This window comes from Sphaerodactylus townsendi, linkage group LG02 (assembly GCF_021028975.2).
Source record: "Sphaerodactylus townsendi isolate TG3544 linkage group LG02, MPM_Stown_v2.3, whole genome shotgun sequence".
NCBI classification, from domain to species: Eukaryota; Metazoa; Chordata; class Lepidosauria; order Squamata; family Sphaerodactylidae; genus Sphaerodactylus; species Sphaerodactylus townsendi.
In genome coordinates, this window is record NC_059426.1 from 88,749,809 (window position 1) to 88,772,166 (window position 22,358).

At 41.1% G+C, this 22,358-nt stretch overlaps 1 protein-coding gene across 3 annotated transcripts in view; it reads right to left on the reverse strand.

Moving 5' to 3' along the window:
• Positions 1-230: 230 nt before the first annotated feature.
• The window catches only part of NRIP3 (nuclear receptor interacting protein 3), a 38,915-nt gene continuing 16,787 nt past the window's right edge, over positions 231-22,358 (reverse strand). The window contains exons 2-8 of one of the 3 annotated variants that reach the window (XM_048484438.1): positions 18,759-18,938; positions 16,805-16,887; positions 8,120-8,259; positions 6,937-6,989; positions 6,732-6,826; positions 5,300-5,394; positions 231-5,004 (exon numbers count right to left, since the gene is read on the reverse strand). In XM_048484438.1, the coding sequence (XP_048340395.1) occupies positions 5,337-5,394; positions 6,732-6,826; positions 6,937-6,989; positions 8,120-8,259; positions 16,805-16,887; positions 18,759-18,938 (609 nt within the window). In that variant the 3' untranslated portion in view covers positions 231-5,004; positions 5,300-5,336. The remainder of the gene's footprint in view (positions 5,005-5,299; positions 5,395-6,731; positions 6,827-6,936; positions 6,990-8,119; positions 8,260-16,804; positions 16,888-18,758; positions 18,939-22,358) is intronic. The other 2 variants (XM_048484437.1, XM_048484439.1) reach the window with 2 other exon arrangements.

Genomic DNA, 22,358 nt, shown 5'->3' on the forward strand with positions numbered 1-22,358 from the left:
AAAGTACACATTTCCAATTCATCCCCACCCGCCTGCTTTATGAGAGAGAAATAGTCTCTTGTTGAAAATAGTGAAAGTTCCAGCATATGTAGGATTTTCTTTATAGAGTCACCTGAATAGATGGGTATTTTGTATCTGCTTCTTAGTACACGCATAGTAATGGTATTTAGGATCAGAAATACATGTCAGTGCAACAAGAAAGGAAAAATCAGTACACTCTGACAGAAATGTACCATCATTTATATTTTATTTTCATAGTTATCACAGTAATAAATATTCAAATAATAAATTAGCCATATACCACACAAGTGGCAAATTTACTTAGACAAATATATTCCATGTTTCTAATACTTGTTTCTGTTATATATATATACATAGCACACGCACACACATATTAAATATATACTATATATACTCAGGTGGGCAAAGAGAAAATATTTCCAAACACTTACATGTTAAATATGTTATCACTAAAATAGTCAATGTTAAAAGTGGAGATTATCAAATACATTGCAAAAAGCCAAACAACAGATTATTAAAATACAGATATTACTTTGGTACCACTAGATGAGCTGTAGCCAAATGTTCATTGTTTGAATGGATGAATCAGATCAAGTCACTGAAACATGTTCTATACCAAAGGTTTTGGTTCCTTCCACTGACTATAATGATGGCCCTAAGCACATATTTATTACTAATTCTACTAGGTTGGTTTTTAAGTGATGCGTTGTGCCTAAAAATGTTATCATATCCAGTTACTGTACACTCAGCAGCCACCAACTCAGGCACATACATACACACATCTACTGAAGTCCCTTTTCAGCAAAGCACTTAAATATGTATAATTAGAAACACATCAGCAGGGGCAATCTTAGTGATTCTAGGATCGTGGCCAAAAATCCAGGATGGGACCTCAGAATCATTGGCCATTTATGCACTTGTGGTCTCCTTCACATTGAGCATACATTCCCTCCAGATTGGATCTTGGTTATGCACATTTTCCCCCATCTTCAAAACTTACTGCACTCTCAGATTAAAGAATCTCCACGGTTTCCAAAACCTGGTAAAAATGTGATTCCCCAACCACTTCACAGTGAAAGGAATCAGCATTTGTTTTGCTTTCTTCCAGGTTTTGGTTCTCCCTGCTTTTCCCACTCAACAGTTCTCCCTGCTTTTCCCACTCCTCCCACTCTTTACAGGGTGATTCAAGGGACTTCGTTTTTTTACTTAAATGCTTTGGGTCTATTGCTGGAGCAATAGTTCCTTGAAATTGGCATGAGATTTATAGTCTAGCACACAGTAACTCTAGACCACAGATGTCTCCCCCCCCCCAAAAAAAAAGGCAGCAGGAAACCTCCCAAGAAGAAGGTTCCATGGAAAGACCCAGGGAAGCAGCAAGTGGGCAAACTGACAGCTTGGCTGGAGATACTTCACAGCAGAAGGATCCCTGTTTTAAACAAGAAACCCACTGCAAGGCAAATGTCATGTGGAAAGTGCACAAAAGCCGATTGTCACACCCCACCAGGCTAACTGCCTGCCACTGGAGTGAGGTGGGTGGAGGGCACTGCTGTCACCAGAAGACTGAGACTCCCAGATATGGCAGGCTTGAGTAGCCACTGCTGCTGATCTGGCTGTCCCCCTCCATTGGAATGAGTGGGTGATTCAACCCCACCCCCAACATGAGACCCAGGGCAGCTGTCTTTGTTGTCCATTGGTTTAGATTGCTCCTGCACATCAGTGATGCTAATTATAGAGCAAAACAATTCAAAATGATTTTTTCCCAGTTTCTAGAGACTGGTGTAAACTTTTGAGCTAAACAGAAGCTCTGGATAGAGTGAAAAGGGCAATCTTATATGGAACATTTTCAAGGTAATAGCCTTTTCTCAGAAGCTGTGTGTATATGTGTGCCTAAGACATTGTTCAGTATATACTGTTTGCTCTCTTTATGTACATGTGCAATATGTGCAGTTAAGGACCAATTCACACAACCATTTTGCCATGCTGTAAATATGGGTAAGCAGATCTATGGAGATTCTACCAGATTCTGATGCTGTTTGTGTTTACTTCGGCATGCTCTAATTTGCAGATGAACTCAGTGTTGGCAAACCTTCAGCATTCAAGTCACATTGAGAAACTCTGCAGTAGTGCCATCAAAGTGGATCAAAAGCCACAAGAGCACTTGCTGATATAATCAGAAAGCCAGAAGCTGTGCACTCTCAGACTGTACTCAGAGAAAGCATATTTGGAGGTGAATGCAGACAGCCAAATGGCTGCTCCAAAAGTACTTCCCAGGACCTTCCGATTAAGAAGGCCAGTTCCTGTCAGTAAAAGGTTTAAGGAATGTTAGCAGGAGAAATCACTGTCCAGGTAGAGTTGCAGAGACAAGGAAAAGGCCTAGAAGAGAGGCAGAGAGTACAGCGTAGCATACTGCATTTAACCTTGACACATGACAGATTCTTGCTGGCCAAGAAAACCAGTAAACAAGGTTGCAGTTTAAGAACAGGAAGAAAAAGATTCTCATATTCTCTGTGACTCCATGTTCTAAAATGTTTAAACATTTGTCTGAATAGGTATGATTATATTATATTAGTTCTGGTGGTGAATTTCAGTTGCACAAGAGGAACAAAATAATCAGTGGGTAAAACTATGTAATGACTATCTTGCTTTGAAATCTCCAGCAATCAAACCATTAGGAAGGATGAACCAAAGGAACTCTGACTAGTGGCAGAAAATTTTTAAGAGAATGAAAGGTATGATAGGTATACTTGGTGTATATGAATTATATACACTCATTTCCTTTGGCTCTGCTGAAATAGATTCTCAGGGTACTGAATAATTACAAAAGTCTTACCCATATTATAAAGAAAATCCTTTTGGAAACTGGAATGGAGAGTGGGGATTATACAATTTTTAATAAATCATACAATAAAATGACCAATTTAGACTTTCATGGACTACTAAAAAACACGCTAACACAATGAAAAGGAAAGGAGGGGTGGTAAGTTTCATAAATTTAATAACCTGCTAGGACAAAGTGACATTAGCAGCAGCTAGACTAGGTTAGCTGGCTCTAAATTGTTAGCATTGTAGGAAGGGGATATTAATATTCTCTTGTGATAATTTATCAGGTTTCCAGAAAAATCAGGAAATCCAATTAACTCTGCATGTATAAGACACTGGCTATAAAATGAATCAAAAGTGAGATCCAATCTTTCTGTCTTTCTGTTAGTATTAGTAGTTTATAATGGAAGTATAATGTATATTTTTGGAAAATATTTCAAAAACTGAAAATATATTTAATCAACAGAATCTTTCTTATTCATATTTGGAAATCAGGATGCTATTCCTCCCTTTTATAGATATTTGCAAATAAAATATTTGTTGTTTGTTTAATTTGGATAAGTAGGGTCCAATTCAAACTTAGAGAAGCTTAAGTTACAAATAGGTATGAAAGAAACTGTTAAAATATTACATAAAGAAATCCTTGGTAACTGATTCATACATGATTAAATAGGAGAAAGATTTAAGTATTTTGCATTGGAGCTTATCCATTTTTCTACTGGCACAAGAGAGCACAGTCCCTTTTGACCCCTGAAAAGCCAAGGATTGTGGGCCCTGCACACATGAAAAGCCACACAGGATGAGGAAAGGTTTACAGTTTTCCTTTCTCCATCTTGCACTAGTAAAATAACTACTTCAATGGTACTTGACTCTACAAAGAGTACTACACCCCCAGATTTAAACAGTATAACTAATTAGACTAGTAATTATTATTACTACTGGAGAAATGGTAAAGAAAAGAATCAGATGATTTCATACATATTTGGTGGTCTTGTGATAAGATCTAATTAAGAAAACATCGTAACACATAATGATGCGTTAAAATGTGAATTACCAGGATATCCAGTGGCCTCATTTTTAAATTGATTATAAAAAAAATGAAACATGACCCTGAGTTTATTACAAATCGGTTGTATGCTGTAAGAATTTATATTGCAGCAAAGTGGAAGGTTAATAATGCACCCACTTCAAACAACTTTACAAAACTATATCAGAATAAGAAGCAGACAATAACAAGACAGAAATGCGTTGAAAACTCGATTACACTTGTTCAATATGGGAATAATAAATAATGATTTAGTGCAAGTCTTTTCTGTCCTGTAATAAATATAGTGATTTTCTTAAATTATTTTTTAAAACTGCAAACCCATGAACAGGGACAACAATGGAATGAATATATATACTTCAAGCAACCATTATTCCATGGCAGTGGTTCCCAACCTGGTGTACATGCATCCCACGGAAATGCATGTGTTTGGGAGAATGCAAAAAAATTATGTAATGAGTTTGCTAATATGGGGGTACAGTTTTAGGGAAATGGGTTGCCAAGTGATGCATGAGTGAAAAATGGTTGGGAACCACAGTTCTATGGTATCACCAACTCTCAGAAAGAACCAAGATTAACTAACTAATGTGAGGGCTGGAATGTGTGTTTCCTATGAGTTATTTCAACTTGAACAGGACTTTCTGCAACTGCTTAAAAGCCAACAATCTTTAATTAGACTCTATAAATCGTTACTCATTGAAAAATACTTTCTTAACAATCTGATTCTTAGAACCTAAACACTGTTAATTCCAAAGAGAAAGTTATAAAATTGTCCTTTTCCCCTCTTACAAATGGCCATTTATAAATTTTGCTAATCCATTCACACTAAAACAGAGGAATGCAATAGAAAAACAGATGTAATTCCATACTTGGAAAGGTCATAAAGGACACAGTTTTTACGATTTGCATGTACAAACTCATTGTCCAGAATCTGGTTGTGTTAAGTGAATGTCTGAAGCTCTTTCTTATTGCCCATCCTTTCATTCAGCTACCATCTAGCTGTAGTCTAGCAGGAGAAGTTGCAAGGGTTGCCTACTGCTCTTCCATCATTCACAAATCAATCACACAGTCTTCTTCTTCTAACATCAAAGGTGCATTCTCTTCATGCCTCAGAAGTACTAAAATGAGAAGATTAAAAAGAGTTCTCTCAGCAGAGCTCCTCCTTGTGTTTTGTTTTCTTTAATTCACACAGCTTTGGTCTCTTAACATCATAGCAAAGGCATGTTTGCACACCACTGTCTTGGGGGACTGGATATGTTCATGCAATGTATCCAACCCACACATGCCATCAAAGCGCAGGGGCCACAACCTATTCTGACCCCAGTTTGCCCACTCTGCAGACAGGAATAATAGCAAGAACCGGCGTAGGCGTCATGACCAGCACAGGGGATCCTGGAGGAAAAAGGTACCTGCCTTTTCCAGGGACACTTCCCAGGCTTCCAGCTGTGTGCTACAGAACTGAACCAGGAGCGCAGGTGGCTACCATGAGGATGGGCCCTAGGAAATAACTGTTTAGCAAGTATGGCACCTCACAGTTTTTTGCAATCTGTGGATTAAATTATCCTTTTGCTAATGGCAGATCACAGTGTTAACAGAAGGAAGGAAAAGTTAGGTAAGGCACCACCATGCCTAACCCATGTTAGCATACTATCAGCTTGCATGCAAACAGGCAATGTCATCAGATCTTTTCTCAAAAACACCTTCCAGAAAGAGGGTATATTAATGATCCCAACAATTATGAATCATTGCCCCATTTTTTCCCCTCTTGGAAACCTCGGGTTAATGTTGGAATCTATGCTAGGCACTCCCTAAAAGGAGACATCCCAATGTGAACTTTTTAAAAACAATCTCTTGGCATTGCATCAGACCCAGTACATTTAGCCAGATTCATATCTAAGGCTGCTGAGCACACACATAAATGATCAATTTAAATGACTTGGTTTTTATGCAGATTGTGTAAGGTAAGTGAATAAGCTCAGAACGTAATGGGAGGGGGAAACTTCAAATGTTAATCATATGCACAAATAGGAAGCAAGAACCTGTGGAGGAACAATCGTGTCTATGAGTAGATGTAGAATGAGTCTTGCTTTTTCGAGTCATGCATGTCATTAACATCCAACGTTGCTCCCACACAAATTCAGCTCTTGCTGTTCTTCATGACCTAATTGCAGCAGCTTTTTGATGGCACACTTTAGATAGTTACTTAGCAACCTATGAAGCTGCTTGAAAATCTGAACATTGACCCACCTAACATAGTATTGTGTATTCCAAAGAGAATCAGCTCTCCCATTTTTCAAGCAGAGAAAGATCTTTTCCATGAACAGTGGATCAAATTACATGTGATAGCATCCCAAGGTCCAGCCCAGGGACACCACCACCATTTTGTTGCCTAATAAGGAGATTTAAAAATTTTGACTGGGCCTGCAGCATAATCGAAGAAATGGAAAATGCACTGGGTACACAAGTGTGCTTTGTCCCACCACACTGCAGGCCACTCAGAATTGGGCGTCCATGGCATTTTAAAATTGCCTTGTTAGGCTTTAAAATGGTGGAAGTGTGTCTGGGTTGGATGTCCAGTTTGGCCCTGGACTTCTTCATCTAGAAATGCCAAAGACTGAACATGGGACCTTTTGCATGCAAAGAGGCTCTTCTGGTAGAGCGGTGATCTCTCCCAGACAGACCTTCTCTGCTAGCTTGTCTAGTTAGACAAGTAGTGAACAGTCACAAAACCCCTCCATTACATGCCATCGCCCGACTCAGCCAAGATCTGCTCATCATTCACCATGCCAGTTTGGTTGCAAGAACCATTTCTAAATTAAGCACAACTTTAAAATTATACACTCACTTCTCTTCATGTGAAGAGACATTACCAACAAATGGAATTTCTTCCCTGTCTGACTTTCCCAGGACCAGGTGATGCTTCTCCATATTTATCACACACTAGAAAGAGAGTGAACATAAATGTAAAAAAAACCATAAAAGAACAAATTATCATCTCCTTGGTGACAGAAAAAACACAATCGCCAGAGTAGGAGAAAAGGGAGATTTACCTTCAAAGATTTCAGTGTCTGTAACCCCAGAGAGAAGTTTTTCTCATTGTCTTCTGAGGAAAAAAAAGATACTCAAATTCAGAAAGTAAAAGTTTTATCCCCAACAAATGTAAGATTACAATGACAGATGTGGAGAGTCAGGTCACTGAAAGCTGCAAGGGGCTCTTCTCTCAGCTTCCTCTAGCTGTATCCCACATTTAAGATGTTAGAAGAAAGAATCCAGACCAAAACCTCCCCTCCATTTAGCTTAACATTTCTTAATAGTCCAACCGCAGTGTAAATTGTCCTATCCATATGTGTTGTCAACCGCCATCAGCACCTGGAAGGGCTGATGAATCTAAACATGAGTCTCATCATATCCAAGGCACTGAACTGATAATTAGCCCAGGAGGCTAATTATCAGAACCTCAGGCATGTGAAACAAATGCTACAGAGAACCAAAGGACAGACCAGACACGGGGGATCAACATGGCTGGGAGACAGATGATTCTAATAGCTGTAAGTGATTTGAGAGCATTGTGCACATGCATACTTATTATTATTATCATTATCATTATTATTTATTTATTTGATTTAATATACCGCCCTATCCCCGAAGGGCTCAGAGCGGTGTACAATATAAAACATCATATATAAAATCATAAATATAATTTAAAACAACAGTTATGTCCTAAAACAGCATCCCACGAAACCCTTACGTAACCCTCCCAAAAAAAGATAGTGGGTCCCGATGATGTTAGGGACCCATGTGGAACAGAGGGGAGGAGGCTGGGGCACCCTCAGCGGCTGGTCTCTCCAAAGGCCTGGTGGAACAGCTCAGTCTTACAGGCCCTGCGGAATTCCCCTTACCATGTAATCTCCTGCCACACATATTTTGCAGGTTTTAAACTATATAAAAACCAATCAAATCTATTTAACAGCAAATATACCACAAGCAAAAACTCCCCTTTAAAAAAGCTCAACTCCCTTAAAAAATAATCTGCTTCTAGCCTATGAGAAACAAATGTCAACATCATAGACCCCTCTTTCACAATTGTTTGCAAGTAGATTTTGAAAGTGTATTATTCTGCATGTGCGGAAGGGGCCATAGAGATCCAATGTTACACTCAAACAACTTTAGCCATGTTCTTATTAGGCAAAAATAAACAGCAGTAGACTTCTAAGATGTTAATGCAACACTCACCAGTAACCTCTGCAGAAAGGTCCACAAGAGTAGTCCCTATTGTAAGTGTCAGATGTTCTATATGGCCGATCACCTTCACATTGTGTGGAAATGGAATCTGCTCATCTTCAGGTTTGTAGAATTGCACATGTTCCTTTAGTCTGTACAAGGAAAACAACCACTGGGTTTACAAACGGGATTGTTCAATTTAGGATGGCAACACATTTGCTGCTGAGTATTCTAGTGAAGTCAGTCCTTTCTCTTAGTGAGTTAGCATTTAAGAACACTCAAGGAAGCCAAGACAAGGTCATGGGGGTGCAGCCTCCATGGAAATAACCCCACTGCAGTCCTTTTGGAGCACCTGTTATGGAGGGGAAAGGAAGATGGCATCTCCCCTTTCCTCCTTCCAGATTTCAGACCACATGGAGTATCCTGCTCATATTAACTACTATTAGTATGATAAACGTGCCTGCTTATTATATGGAAAGGGAAACAAAGAATTTGACCAGTATTGACATGTTATCATAATTATTATGAGATATTAAAAAGTAACTACAACAAATGTTCATGATATTTTTACCATGTGAAATGTTACGATTATTGTTATTTGCCGCTTATATTGTTTATGTTTATTGATGTTCTTATTATTTAGTTATGTTATGCTTATTGATGTTTTGTTGATTGATGTTTGCTGTTTATATTATTGTTGTTCGCCGCCCTGAGCCCTACGGGGGAGGGTGGGTTATAAATCCAATAATGAAATGAAATAAAAATGTTCTTAAATACACATTTACACATATTAATTAGAAGAACACTAAATCTTGCTGAGAACCTTGGTGTTCCCACTTGCCCCTCCCCCCAAAATCTGAAGTAGTACCACAGCAAATCTGGCTGGGCTGTCCCCAATTACAGTCAATCATGGGCTGGAGTTATTCTGAAATTTGCACTTTTTGTTTTCAGGCACAATTTAAAATGATGATTCTTACCTTTAAAGCCCTAACTAGCTTGAGGTCAGGGTTTTTTAAGACCACCTCCTCCTATATTGTCCAGTTAGGATATGCCTCAAAAGCCCAGCTCTCTGTGCCTCTCACCTTCATGTGAGGAGGACTGCAACTAGAGACAGGGCTTTTTCGACAGTGGCACCTTGCTTATGAAATGCTCTTCCCCTTGAGGCTAGCTTGGAGTTTACATTGCTTCCTTTTAGTACCAGGCCAAATTTTTCAGTTCACTGAGGATTTTAATTAAAGGATTAATATTTTAATACTATTTTTCTCTGGAAATGGTCTATGTTTTTATGCTGGACTTTTAATTACAGATTTTAATCCATATCTTTTACTGTTTTGTTTTTTATTGTTTTTATTTTGTAAAGCCATATCAGGCAGCTTCCTACAGAGGCAGCATAATTTTAATAAATAAATATCCATCCACTGATCAGTTCACACAGAGGAATTTCAAGAAGAGGAAATCAAGGCAGAGACCACCATAGAGATTAGTTCTGCAGTTAATTATCACTGAACACATGCTCCAGCAATGTTTTGTTACATTAAAGCCTGATGTGTTCCCTTCCACCCACACACACACATGCAAATCCTCCAAGGCTGTTTGAAAAGCAAAGGATCCACTTTAACAGATGTGCATGAAGTAGGTTCTTCACTTGGCAAGCATGAACTTATTAGGGGGGAGTTGAAAATAGTAAGGTCAAAGGGCCAAAAAATAGTAAGGTCAAAGGGCCAAAAAATGTCAAAAATACAGGATTCAACATAACTCTGTGCTGTTCTTGACTGCACTTGGATATTACATAATTACACCAGACACTTTAATTCTTACCTTTTACATTTCATGACCCTTTGATTTGCTGTTTACAATTTTTTCCTTCATAACCTTGTGTAGCAAGGGTCCACCATTCATATCTCAAATATGGCTCTATATTTATGCTAGAATAATAAAAAGTGAGTCTCTAAAGTGCTGCAAAACTCATGCTGATTTTTGCTGCAACAGACTTACACAATTGCCCCTCCAGAAAAGGCAAAGATGTAGTTTTTATTATGTAACTGAGACACTGTCAGGTGAATAAGCAACAATGAAATGGATAAATTAGTATAAACCAGAGGAAAGTTCATTTAGATGCAGTATGAATGAATGAGGTGAGGGAAATCAAAGCAATGGATGCTGAAACTTCCCAGCTTGTGTGAAACAGGTGATTAAAATACAGTAGGGACACCTTCACAGACAATACTGCTTGAAGATTCTGTTTCATAGTGGACATAGTGGACTGTGAAAAGCAACCTAAGAGGACAGCATATGCTCTAGATCTTCAGTTTGTTTTGGTCCATGATTTTGGAGCCATGTAGGAGGGTGGGAGGTGCTGATATTTTTGTTCAGTAGCAGATTGTGCCAGCTTGCCTCTTGGGTAAAAGGAACAAATTAATAAGATGTTAGATCCTGGCAAGCCTTTCATCTTCTGCTCATACACAACGTTCTCTTGCTCTGTCAAGTAGCATTTGTGGAGATGGGTCCTTTTCAGTCCTGACCTGCTTCCTGCTCCTTGATACGCTTTACATTTAACCAGAATAACTACCACAGGAAGGTCCCGGGGCTTTATAGATTTCTTCTAACTGTCAGCATAACCATAAAAAATCAACTTTCTAAGGCAAACGTTTCTAAGGATGTGCATGATGCTTATTTCAGAGATCTTGTAAGCTAGTTGACCTTGCATCTTTTATGATCTAGAGACTTCGACCTATCCCCATTGACAGGACTGATGATGAACATTACAATGTGGATCGTTTCAGAGGACATCCATGTTGGTCTATAGTGGAACAGTTAGTTTCAAGTCCAGTAGCACCTTAGAGACCAACAAGAGTTTCAGGATATAAGCTTTCAAGAGACAGAGGCCCATTCCACGTGGGTCAGATGAGAGGCAGTGCAACAGCATAGGCCATGCTGGTGCACCCTCCAGGGCCATTCCCATGAATGACCCCGCTGGCCCAACAGCCAGTGGCGCAGCCTCCAGACAGGCTGCACCACTCCCGGTCCCTTTTTACCTCCTGCCAGCTCCCATCACTCTGTGGAGGCCAGGGGACACATTCCCGTGGCCACAGTGATGCCTCTGGGGTTGGGGGCCAGGAGGCGTGTCCCCTGGCCTCCACAGAGCAACCAGAGCCAGCAGGAGGTAAAAGGGCACCGGGAGCAGCGCAGGGAAAATTTCGGCTTGCACATGATGCCGTTCGCTCGGCACCAAATGGATGCCGGCATTTTCAAAAAGACTCGCTCAAGAAAACACAATTGTGGGGGGAAATGCTGCCGCTGCAGCAGCTGTGCAATCTTCTCCGCCACAACGGCATTTTTACCAGCCTCACACCAGTCTAAATGGCCCATGCAGAAAGGGCCAGAGCTCCAGGGTGAAGTGTGTGCATTTTGGAGGCCCATTGCCTATTGTTGCTTCACAGGAGCTCTTCCCCTAATGTTCAGGAACATGGGCAAGTGCACTAGGTGGATAGGATGACCAATGCAAAGGAGAACAGGGTTCCTTCAGCTTTGATGCTTATGCATTCTGGGAAATGGCAAAAATGCAGTCTGTCATGCTGAGATGAGAAAAACTATGCCAGCCAGAATTCCCTCTACAAAAACTTTTAAATCACAGGAGCCCTTTCCTCCATGGGCACCCTACAAATATCTTTAGGCAAGAGAAAAGTAGAATGTATACATGTTTAAAAAAATCTTTTTTTAAAAAAATTAAATGTTTGCAACATGGATTGCATAAATTTCATCTTTTTTAAAAAATGCTTTTAAGATCACATTTTACTACAGGCCAGGCTTTTATAAATTCCTTCCTTTGGGAAGCAGGGGATATTATGACAATCCACAGATTGCTAAAGCAACATAATTCACGATTCTCTGACATTCCCCTACTTTCCCTCAGTGGTATCCTGGTTATATGGCTGCACTGAATAACTATTTCAAAAATCCCCTTGAAAGCAGGAGTATCTTTTCCCACATTTATTTATGCCTCTTTAAAGTACTTTTCTACAGTTCTCTATTGCAAGATGATTCATCCAGGATTGATTCATGACCCATAGAGAGATACTAAAGGAACTTTGATGCCAGCTTTGATAGATCCGTTTTCCTGCCTCTTAAAAGCATTACACAATGCAGCAAAAAAAGCTTCGTTCCTAGTCTTCTCAATTTTGCTTCCTTTTGCTTCTTTCCAATTTCTTCCATGAATTAACTGTACCCCAGTGTATTCCAAATCTTAGTAGCGAAAATGCACAATGTTCCTCTATGAGTGTGTAACCTTTCAATATTCTGATCAACCTAATAATGTCTATGATACTTTTTAGATCACAAAAAGTACTGCAATTATTTTATTCCTGCTTTGGCCAGCTGATTCCCAGCCTCTTACCTCCACATTTATTTTTATAACGTACTGTTAGTTGTTAGATGCTGCTATAAAATTTATTTTAATATCTTATGAATTACTAGATGCTTTGTCTTTAATGTGGGTGTTCATTTTACTTTACTGTCTTTTACTGTGCTTTTAACTTTCTACAGGGAGCTTTGCTGATAATCTTATCTGTATAAATATTTTAAATACATTATTTATTGCATTTTTATTTTTGCGCCTCTTCTACAGAACAGCATGAATGGCGTTCTAGCCAAATAATTGTCTGGCTCTAGACTTTGGTACATGGCATAAATGACACTTTAATGTTGTGGCTGTATGGTAAAGGACTGAGAATTTGAAGGCGATGTTGTCTGATATGAAACTAAGTATTCTCTAGCAACATCATTGTTGGATGTTGCTAAAACTGACAGCTTTCAGACAATTTTCTCCCAAACAGCTTATATATACCAGCTTTATCTATTTAGTAACGATTGCATTATATTTCATCCTGACACAATTAATTCTTCAAAATGGATAACAATGATTACAATCCCTTAATTAGAGACTCCACTCCTGCTGTAGTTAGAAACAACTTTACAGCTTGGAAGAGACAGATACAAGTAGACTGGTACTGTTGTGAGCTGAAGGAAGACCCTTACAGTTCCATCCAAGAGGGGGAGCAAATCTGCCATATAATAGGTGTGGGGCTGCACCAGTAGATTTGCCCTCCCTGGTGCACTTACCCTGGCGGAGGGGTGAAACTGCTTGCAAGTGCCACTGCAGCCCTCCCCAGCAAAGGGGTGTGGCACCGGATGTGGTGCCAGAGTTCCTGCATCCCTGCCGCTGACTTAGCAAGGGCAGACAGGCGGGAGGAGCCAACATTAGTCAGCTTCCTCCCAACCTTTGTCCCCATCACACCGGCAGCTGAGCTTTGGACTTACACCACCAAAAAGGTGATGTAAGTCTATTAAGCCCAATGGGGGCTTCCCAGTGGTGGGGAGACTTTTCTGCAGGGGGGGTTCTTGGCATGAGTTTCAGAAAGGGCATCCAGCAGCCATCACAGATCATATTCCAGCATGAAGGTAAGATGTGGCATTTATATATCCTCCAGTTCCATGGCATGAATAATACAACTGTAGACCCTGTAGACCCTGCTTCAAGGGATGTTTTCATCAGAATAAACCTTTCCCAGTTGATGGGGGGGGGGGGAATCAGTTCCACTACAGTCATTTGGTAAAGCCAATCCACCAAGGGCCATCAAGAAGACATTTTTTTCTTCAATCCTCCAGTCCACTTGACACCTGAAAAGCTTATGCCATAGTTGTAGAAGCAGCTCAACAGCAGCTACAAGCAGCACTTTAAATCAATGGGAGAAATGGAACGGGAACAGTTTGAGAGAATGTGCACTTTCAGGAACAAGTAAGTGAGTGTTGATACTTGAGAACTAAACTAGTGTGAAAGTACCCAGAGTGAAAGAAGGCAGATAGATGCAAATGTGACCATCAGTCTTCACAGTTTGATATTGTCCATTTTACCATTTATTTTTTCTGATTGTTCCTTCTGACAAACAAGCCGAAAAACTAATATGGAACCAGAATGTTATCCCATTTTCAAGGAACATCTCTACTGGATAATTTAAAATATTTCTCACTATTGGCACAGAAACTTGTTTCATATGGCCTAGTGAGCAGACAGTTCTGGCTGAGATACGAGGCTAAATGATTGATCACCATATGGCAAGTACTAGACTCTGTGTTCTCTCGCCTTCCACCTTTCCTCTCCAGGAAATACATGCTCTTGTTTGTCTGAAACAAGATCATACAGCTTGACTCTGGAAGCTGTTTAATTAATTTCAAAATAGAGAGGTGTTGGGGCTCAAGTCTGCCTCAAATCATGCCTCCTCAACATGAACCCCCCTCACAGGTCCAGATTTGTGTAGTCACTGTGGTGAATCAGTAGTAATAGGAAAGTGTTCCAGCCTCTGAGTTTCTCTCTTCATACTGCATGTGTTCCAGGCTCCCCTGCCCCTCAGGGGAAAATCTTTGGAAATCGTTGGAATTATGTCCTGATTCAGAAGGGGAGGCAAACACATCACGGACCTTATTAAAACAAAGAAGAAAAATATTCACAAATGGTTGTGGGCTATTGTAAACAAAGAAAGGGGGAATGTTTAGTGTTCTCACACTCAAATAGTCCTCTGGAAATGGCTTCTACTGATGAGTTTTCAAAAACTAATGTTTTACCAAATGAGCCATCATTTTGTTACTGACTTTAGCTAAAATATGATCAGGAACATAAATCACTCTGATACCATGAACAAGGAAATAAGCTGACCCGTACAAATAATTAGCAAAGATTTCAATCATTACTTTTAGGAGCACCAGTGGCGTAGGAGGTTAAGAGCTCGTGTATCTAGTCGGGAGGAACCGGGTTTGATTCCCAACTCTGCCACCTGAGCTGTGGAGGCTTATCTGGGGAATTCAGATCAGCCTGTACACTCCCACACATGCCAGCTGGGTGACCTTGGGCTAGTCACAGCTTTTTGGAGCTCTCTCAGCCCCACCTACCTCACAGGGTGTTTGTTGTGAGGGGGGAAGGGCAAGGAGATTGTAAGCCCCTTTGAGTCTCCTGCAGGAGAGAAAGGGGGATATAAATCCAAACTCTTCTTCTTCTTCTTCTTATACCTCACAATTTAAGTTTCAACAATCTAATTTTAGTCAGCAACAAACCAAATAATGTAACTTTCTAAGAGGTTTGCCAGATGCTCTTGTGCTTTTAACAGCAAATTGATTTGGCAGTAATTAGCTGGTGAAAATTTCATGATCTGGAGCTCAATGTCATCACATGCCAATGGTTGGCAAGCCCATGCTTGTTCAAGGAACAAGAACGTGGGTCAGCTCAAAAGATGGTAGCCCTTCTCCTTGTGACTGATTTATCAAAAGCCTGGGTCAAGAAAGATAACTAATGAGAAATACTGCAAAAAGTAATTCACCAAAGTATACCAGAGATATCGAAAAGGTAACACACCTATGTGTATCTGGCTGAATGTGGACTTGTTCCAGAAGATATTTGAAATCTTTTTCTGAGTTGGCACTTTTATCATTAAAACTGTGAAATAGGCCATAATAGGCCTGTAGGCCATAATAACGATGGACTGACTGTGCAACAAGTAGAAATTCAGCAGGTCTTTCCTTCTGTGGTAGCCTGAAAAGCATCCCCTGTGAAGTTTCTGTCATAAAGCAATCAAAGGCAGGCAAATCTGCCTGACAGCCAAAAATGTTCTTGCAGGCTCTGGGACGAGGAGGTCCTGCTTACATGCAGAAGTACAAAATACTTTACAACATAAGCCACTAAATGCATAATTTTGACTTGACTGTAAAACAGCATATAAATTGCTCAGCAGTGATTTGATCTTTAGCGGCTGTAGCTCTCTCTCCCCAGTAACTGAAAGCTACAATACTGTACAAAGAAATCATAGATTTCTGCAAGAAGGTGGCATTTATTTACTTAGTAGTCAGCGATAGTACTTCAGCAGAAAAATTGTAATTGATTGTGTAACCATAATTATTCTATCACAGCCATGTTTCCAGACTGAAAGCACTCCTAAGTTATTTCAATGAAGCCAACAAATCCAAGCTCAGCAAGTGAAAAATCATCATGCAGTAGGACTCATCGTGAAGAGTTTCATGATATTCCTTCCAGCTATCAGATAACACAAACCAAAATAACTTAAAACAAAGCTAGAGAGATACTTTTTTCTTCTTGATTTATTACAGAATGTTTGGGAAAGATTGAAAGAGTGGATTATGTTTTTAATATGGCCATTCAAATCTCTTTTACTTTTCAAAAACTTCAAAAGTTATTTCAAAAACTAAAATAACTGCTGTTAGGTGACAGTGAAACAACAGTGGCAAATGGGCAGACCATTGAAATGATGCTCCTGTCACAATCCGTTCAGCTTTCTTGGAAATAATTCTCTGTCCCCAAGTCTTTCCTATAGCAGAATGATCCCCAAGAAACAGAAAAGAAAGATATCTTAGCATGAGCAAATCCCACTTGGGCACTGGGTTAAACACTGAATTTCAGTTTCTAGGACTGTAGCTATCAAAAACTCTACTATTTATTTCACATCTCTTTTCTTGTATTATGTTGTCACCTGAGATTCCAGCCTAAAGCTTGAGTCTTTTTCTTAGAAGCAACCACTGCACAGTTCTAAAGAATAAGAATTTAAGTTTAGCTCTGAGACAGGTAAGTGTTCTTTAAAAACATAAGCATTTTGGATCCATTTCAGCCATTAACAGCCTTCAAATGGTGCTACTTACCCTAGTCGTTCCAAACATGAAGATGATATGATGTTGCACTGACATCCAGTATCAATTGCTGCATGCAGCTCCTTTCCAGAACACTGTGGAGGCAGATCGAACACTTGAAAGGACCAGCAGAAGGTGAGCAAACACTTTGTTTTGAGATGTATTCATGAAGACAAACCACTAGCCTCACCATAAAGTATATTTGAATCCTGTTTCTATCATCACGGGTAGGCAGGTTTTTCAAGATGCCACCAGAGCTTCCAGTAGCTTACAGAGAAAAAGGTACACAGTATAGTCATATTAAATGTTCCAGCAACCAGGATGTGATTTGTGTATTCCCACAGACTTAATTTCAAACCTTATTAGCCTAGGACTGGTCAGACAGCAAAAAATCTTCCTCATGATTGGTATACATCTTGAGGAGAATGTGGAGTCTGACCCAACTATTTATGGGAACATATGCAGCTATCACATAAGCAGCATCACCATCATGGTGCACAAATAATGTGGTGCTGCAGTTTTAACACCAGGATGCTGTGCCAGTGGTGTGTAAGACCAAATCTCACTTACAGTGGCATATGGCGGGAAAATGGTGCCCAGGGGCTGTGGGGCTGGGCTGAGGGGCAGGGGAGCAGCCAGCGGCAGGCGCCGATGGAGGTTAAGCTGGGGGAGGGGGTGGCGGCAGCAGCCAGCGGGTCCAGCCAACTCCCTGCCTGGTCTTTGCCATTTTCTTCTTGCAGGGTTGGGCAGGGAGGTGGCTGGTTGCAGGCGTAGACCTGCTGTTGGCTGCTGCTTCCCCCTCCCACCAGCTCAACCTCCATCAGCGCCTGCTGCTGGCCGCCTCCCTGCCCGTCATCCCAGCCCCGCAAGAGGAAGAGGCCAAAGATGAGGCAGCAGGGAGGCAGCCAGCAACAGGTGCCGATGGAGGTTGAGCCGGGGGCGGCAGCAGCAGCCGGTGGGGCTGCGCCTGCAGCTGGCCACCTCCCTGCTGCCTCATCTTCAGCCTCTTCTTCTTGCAGGACTGGGCAAGGGGCAGGGAGGTGGGGCACCAGGCAAGCCCACAGAAGTCGCCCCTCTGCCCTGCCCAGCCCTGCAACACAAAGACGCCGAAGACTAGGCAGGTAGGGAGGCAGCCAAGGGGCACCAGGAAGTCTTCCTGTTGCCGGGTTGAGGAGTGCCTGGCAGGCCTCTGGAAGCCTGCAGAAGTCTTTGGTCTGTGGGGGGCAATTTTGCATCCCCCACATGACCAAAAGGCGTGCACCCGGGAACATGGGTTACACCATGTTCCTATAGGTGGTACACCTCTGCTTACTTCACATTCTCCATTTGAATGTACATCTGCAGAATAAGCAATTAGGTTGCATCCCATGTAGAAAAGTTCAACGGTGTCAACCAGTCCCTGACTTTTTGGCTCTTTGGCTTTTTGGCTCTTTGGCTTTTTGGATATGAGTATCTGGCTTGCACTGCTTTCCCCCACCAGGTCAATTGAGGCCCAACAGATATTTAACAATAGTCCCAGAAGGCAAAATAAACAGAAGCTATTCCTGATTCTTTGATGGTGATTCAGAAGAGCCCAGTAATAGATGATTTTACCTCTCCTAGGAGTGGACATTTAGAGAGTGGTAGATACCACATTCATCATAGGAGGATGTTTGACTTGAAACTTCTGAACATTTCTTGATTGGCCCCATTCATATGGCAGTCATTTTATAGCCATCCTCATTATCCATTATCCACAAGAAAGGCTCCACAAGGTTTAGGACCTTTGTTGTTACCCAGGAAAATACACACCATAATAAACTAGTCAGTGTGTAAAGGGGCACGGTGCTTCTCCTCCTCCACTTCAAAACAACTCTGAAAAGGTTGCCCTGAAATTCCTACCACATAGGAAAAGAGACCATAGCTCACATTATAATGGAAAGCCAATGACAATGTTAGATGAAAAGCCAATGACAAAAAAGCATACCTGGCAGCATACCAGGATGAGGTCTTCTTCCTCTGTTTTCTTATGACTGTCCGGCTTAATTTGATTCAGTTTATTGGTCTGCACTGAAAGGTCATTCTTCTGAGAGCATGACCCTCGGTTGTGGCGCAACCTTGACATGTTTGTCTCCACCAAGCGTTTCTGCAGGATGTTGTGGGGTTGCTTAAAGAAAAGATAAATGTCAGTTAATCAAAGTCAAACTGTTCTGCTAGACAGTTTGCTATCTCAAAGTCCCAGTCTTTAAAAGTATTTGTGCCAAGTGAGAGTGGCATTAATATTTATGGTGCTAGTGGACCAATAGATCAATAGTTCCATGTTATGTTGCTTTATATAGAAAGAAAGCATAGAAACAAGACATCTTTATGATGCCTGTGAATTGAACACAATCCTGTTAAACCACCATACATAGTGTTTTACCAACCTTGAACAATTGTTCCATTGGCAAGTTCAGTTTTGCAGCAAAAATCTAATGGAAGTTTTGTGGCACCTTAAAGAATAATTATATTTTATCCCAGCATGAACCTTCATGGATTAGAGCCCCCTGACTCTAATTAGAGCCCCCTTGGGCTCTAATCTACATGTATTTATGGTGAAATAAAAGAAAAGGTGCCACAAGGCCCCTTTTTATTTTTGCCCAGCAGGAGCCCTGATCCTATGAACTATACTGGAGGACATTTTTAGTAGGGAAGGAGGCTGCATAATGTTTGTAAAAATTTGACAGCTTTGATTAGTTTGTTCCCAGTACATATTCACCTATTTTGCAGTTCAGCTCTATTTTTAGTGCAGTATTATCTAACGTTGTTACCCAATTTTATTCACTGTTGATTTAATGTTTTCTGTTGTTCATATTGCATTTTTAAAAAATGTGTAATTTGCCTTTAGTCTCAGCAAAAAAGGTGGACAATAAATGAAGTAAATAAATAAATATCAGAGATCTCCCTCCCCTACCTTTTTAATATGCTGTTCACCAAATGGGTTCTAGTCCACAAAAGGTGGTGCTAAATAGGTTTGCCAGCTTCAGGTTGGGAAATACCTAGAGATTTGTGGAGTGGATCCTGGGAAAGAGAGGTTGAGGAAGGGAAGGATTTCACTGGGTGTAATACCATAGGGTCCATCTTCCAAAGCAGCCATTTTCTTCAGATCTTTATTGCCTGGAGATCAGTTGTAATAGTGAGAGATCTTTAGCCACTACCTAGATATTGGCAACTTGTTAGTCTTTACAGTACCACAAGACTCCTGCTTATTTGGACAGAACAAATTCGCAGACATCATAAAGACGTCTCCTACCCATTCCGCTCTCTAATACATTCATCTTCTCCATTCCCCCACCTGCTGTACTGAGTTGCATTCCAAGGTCTAGCCGATGGAGCAGAGCTGCAGACTAAAAAGGTCTTCTTGGATAATAAAAGATAGAAGAAAATATGGATGCCTAACCTTCAAATTTAGTGATAGAAAAAAATGTATGGGGAATCTTGGGGTCGCAGCCAGACATTTTTCCTTTCTAATGCATCTGAATGCCTATGAACAGTGAATGTATTATGGCTCAGAAACCTGACACTAATCCTATGTTCTCTGAAGCAAATTCATCTGAAGTCAGTGGAGGTATATTGTAAAAAAGCATAGTATTTCAATCCAAAGCACAATTGTTTTGCCTCTATGATGTACTTAACTGGTTAATATTGGTCTTGAAACAAATGTGTACCAGTCCTACACATCTATTTCTCTTATGTTAAGGAATGGGCAGAAGGTCTATTTCTATGCCTTAAGGAGAAACTGTTTCAATTGCACATTTCTTTTCCTCAGCACACTTGTTATTTCCCTAACTTGATAATGCAACGTACCAAATACTAGTAAGAGAATGAAGAACGAAACAACAAATCCCTGTCTCAAGTATTCTGCCTACAGATTCTGCCTTTGACATCTGCTCTGACTCATGGACATTTATGCTCCAATAAAGTCTTTAGAGTTCAAGATGTCCCAAGACTCTATCATTTTGATTGCCACACAATAACATAGCAGTCTTAAGTAGAGTTACATTCTTTTAACCACACTGACTTAGGGGTCCTTTAAAGGGTATAACTGCCTATGATTGCTCTGGATTTTAGAATAGGTAAAAAATGGCACCCCAAAATGCATGATCCAAGATGCTAAATCATCAACAGTTTTGATATTACATAAGGAAACCAACATAGATTTCACCATTTTTACCTGACTGGATTCTGAAAACAGTTCTTATGAAGCAGTCTAGGGAGAGGATGGTAATTTGAAAAGAGGCATTACTATACCAGTTTTCTGCCAGAGCACACTTTTGTCTCCAAAGATGATGCAGCTTGTATAATTCAAGCAACTGTTGCTGTTATCCTATTATGTACAGAAATATGGTACACACATGCTGGGCAGGGATGTAGGTATAGATTTTTTTATGGGGGGGTTCGGGGGGCCACACCCCCACCTGCCCCTAGGGCATGGCCACGCCTTTCCAAGCCCCGCCCCTGGCCTAGCGCTTATAAAAGCAGCTCTCCGAGGTCGGAGATGGCAGACTCCCCTGCCCTGCCCTGCCCTGCCCTCCCCTGCCCCTCCCCTCTGGGCAGAGGCATAGAGGAAAAATGGAGCCTGGTGCAAAATCTGAGTTTTGTGGGGGGCCCCCTGTGGGCAACCGCTGTGATGCTGGAATCCACCCCCAAACAGCATCACTTTCAATGGTGTTTAAACTAGAGAGCCCAAATTCTCCTTTTAAATCCACCTTAAAGGCAGAATCTGGGGTCCCTAGTTGAACAACATTGAAACTGATGCTGTTTTGGGGTGGATTATCCCCCACCCTGAAACAGCATCACTTTCAATGTGGCGTAGTGGTTAAGAGCAGGTGCATTCTAATCTGGAGGAACCGGGTTTGATTCCCTGCTCTGCCACCTGAGCTGTGGAGGCTTATCTGGAGAATTCAGATTAGCCTGTGCACTCCCACACATGCCAGCTGGGTGACCTTGGGCTAGTCACAGCTTTTCGGAGCTCTCTCGGCCCCACCCACCTCACAGGGTGTTTGTTGTGAGAGAGTAAGGGCAAGGAGATTGTAAGCCCCTTTGAGTCTCCTACAGGAGAAAAAGGGGGGATATAAATCCAAACTCTTCTTCTTCTTCTTCTTCTAAACTGAGGACCTCAGATTCTCCCTTTAAATCCATGCCAAAGGGGGTGGATTTAAAAGGAGAATCTGGGGAAATTTGGGGGGTGCCTGCTGTCAGGGGTGCAATGGTTAAGCTAGAAGCACCAAACTTTCAGGGTATCTTTAGGAGTCTCTCCTAATGATACCACCCAGGTTTGGTGAAGGTTGGTTCAGGGGGTCCAAAGTTATGGACCCTCAAAGGTGTAGCCCCCATCTCCTATTAGCTCCCATTGGAAAAAATGGGGGATGGGGGCACCTCCTTTGGGAGTCCATAGTTTTGGACTCCCTGGACCAAACTTCACAAAACGTGGGTGGTATCAATAAGAGACTCTCCTGATAGTACATCCCAGGTTTGGTGAAGTTTGGTTCAGGGGGTCCAAAGTTATGGACCCTCAAAGGTGTAGACCCCATCTTCTATTAGCTCC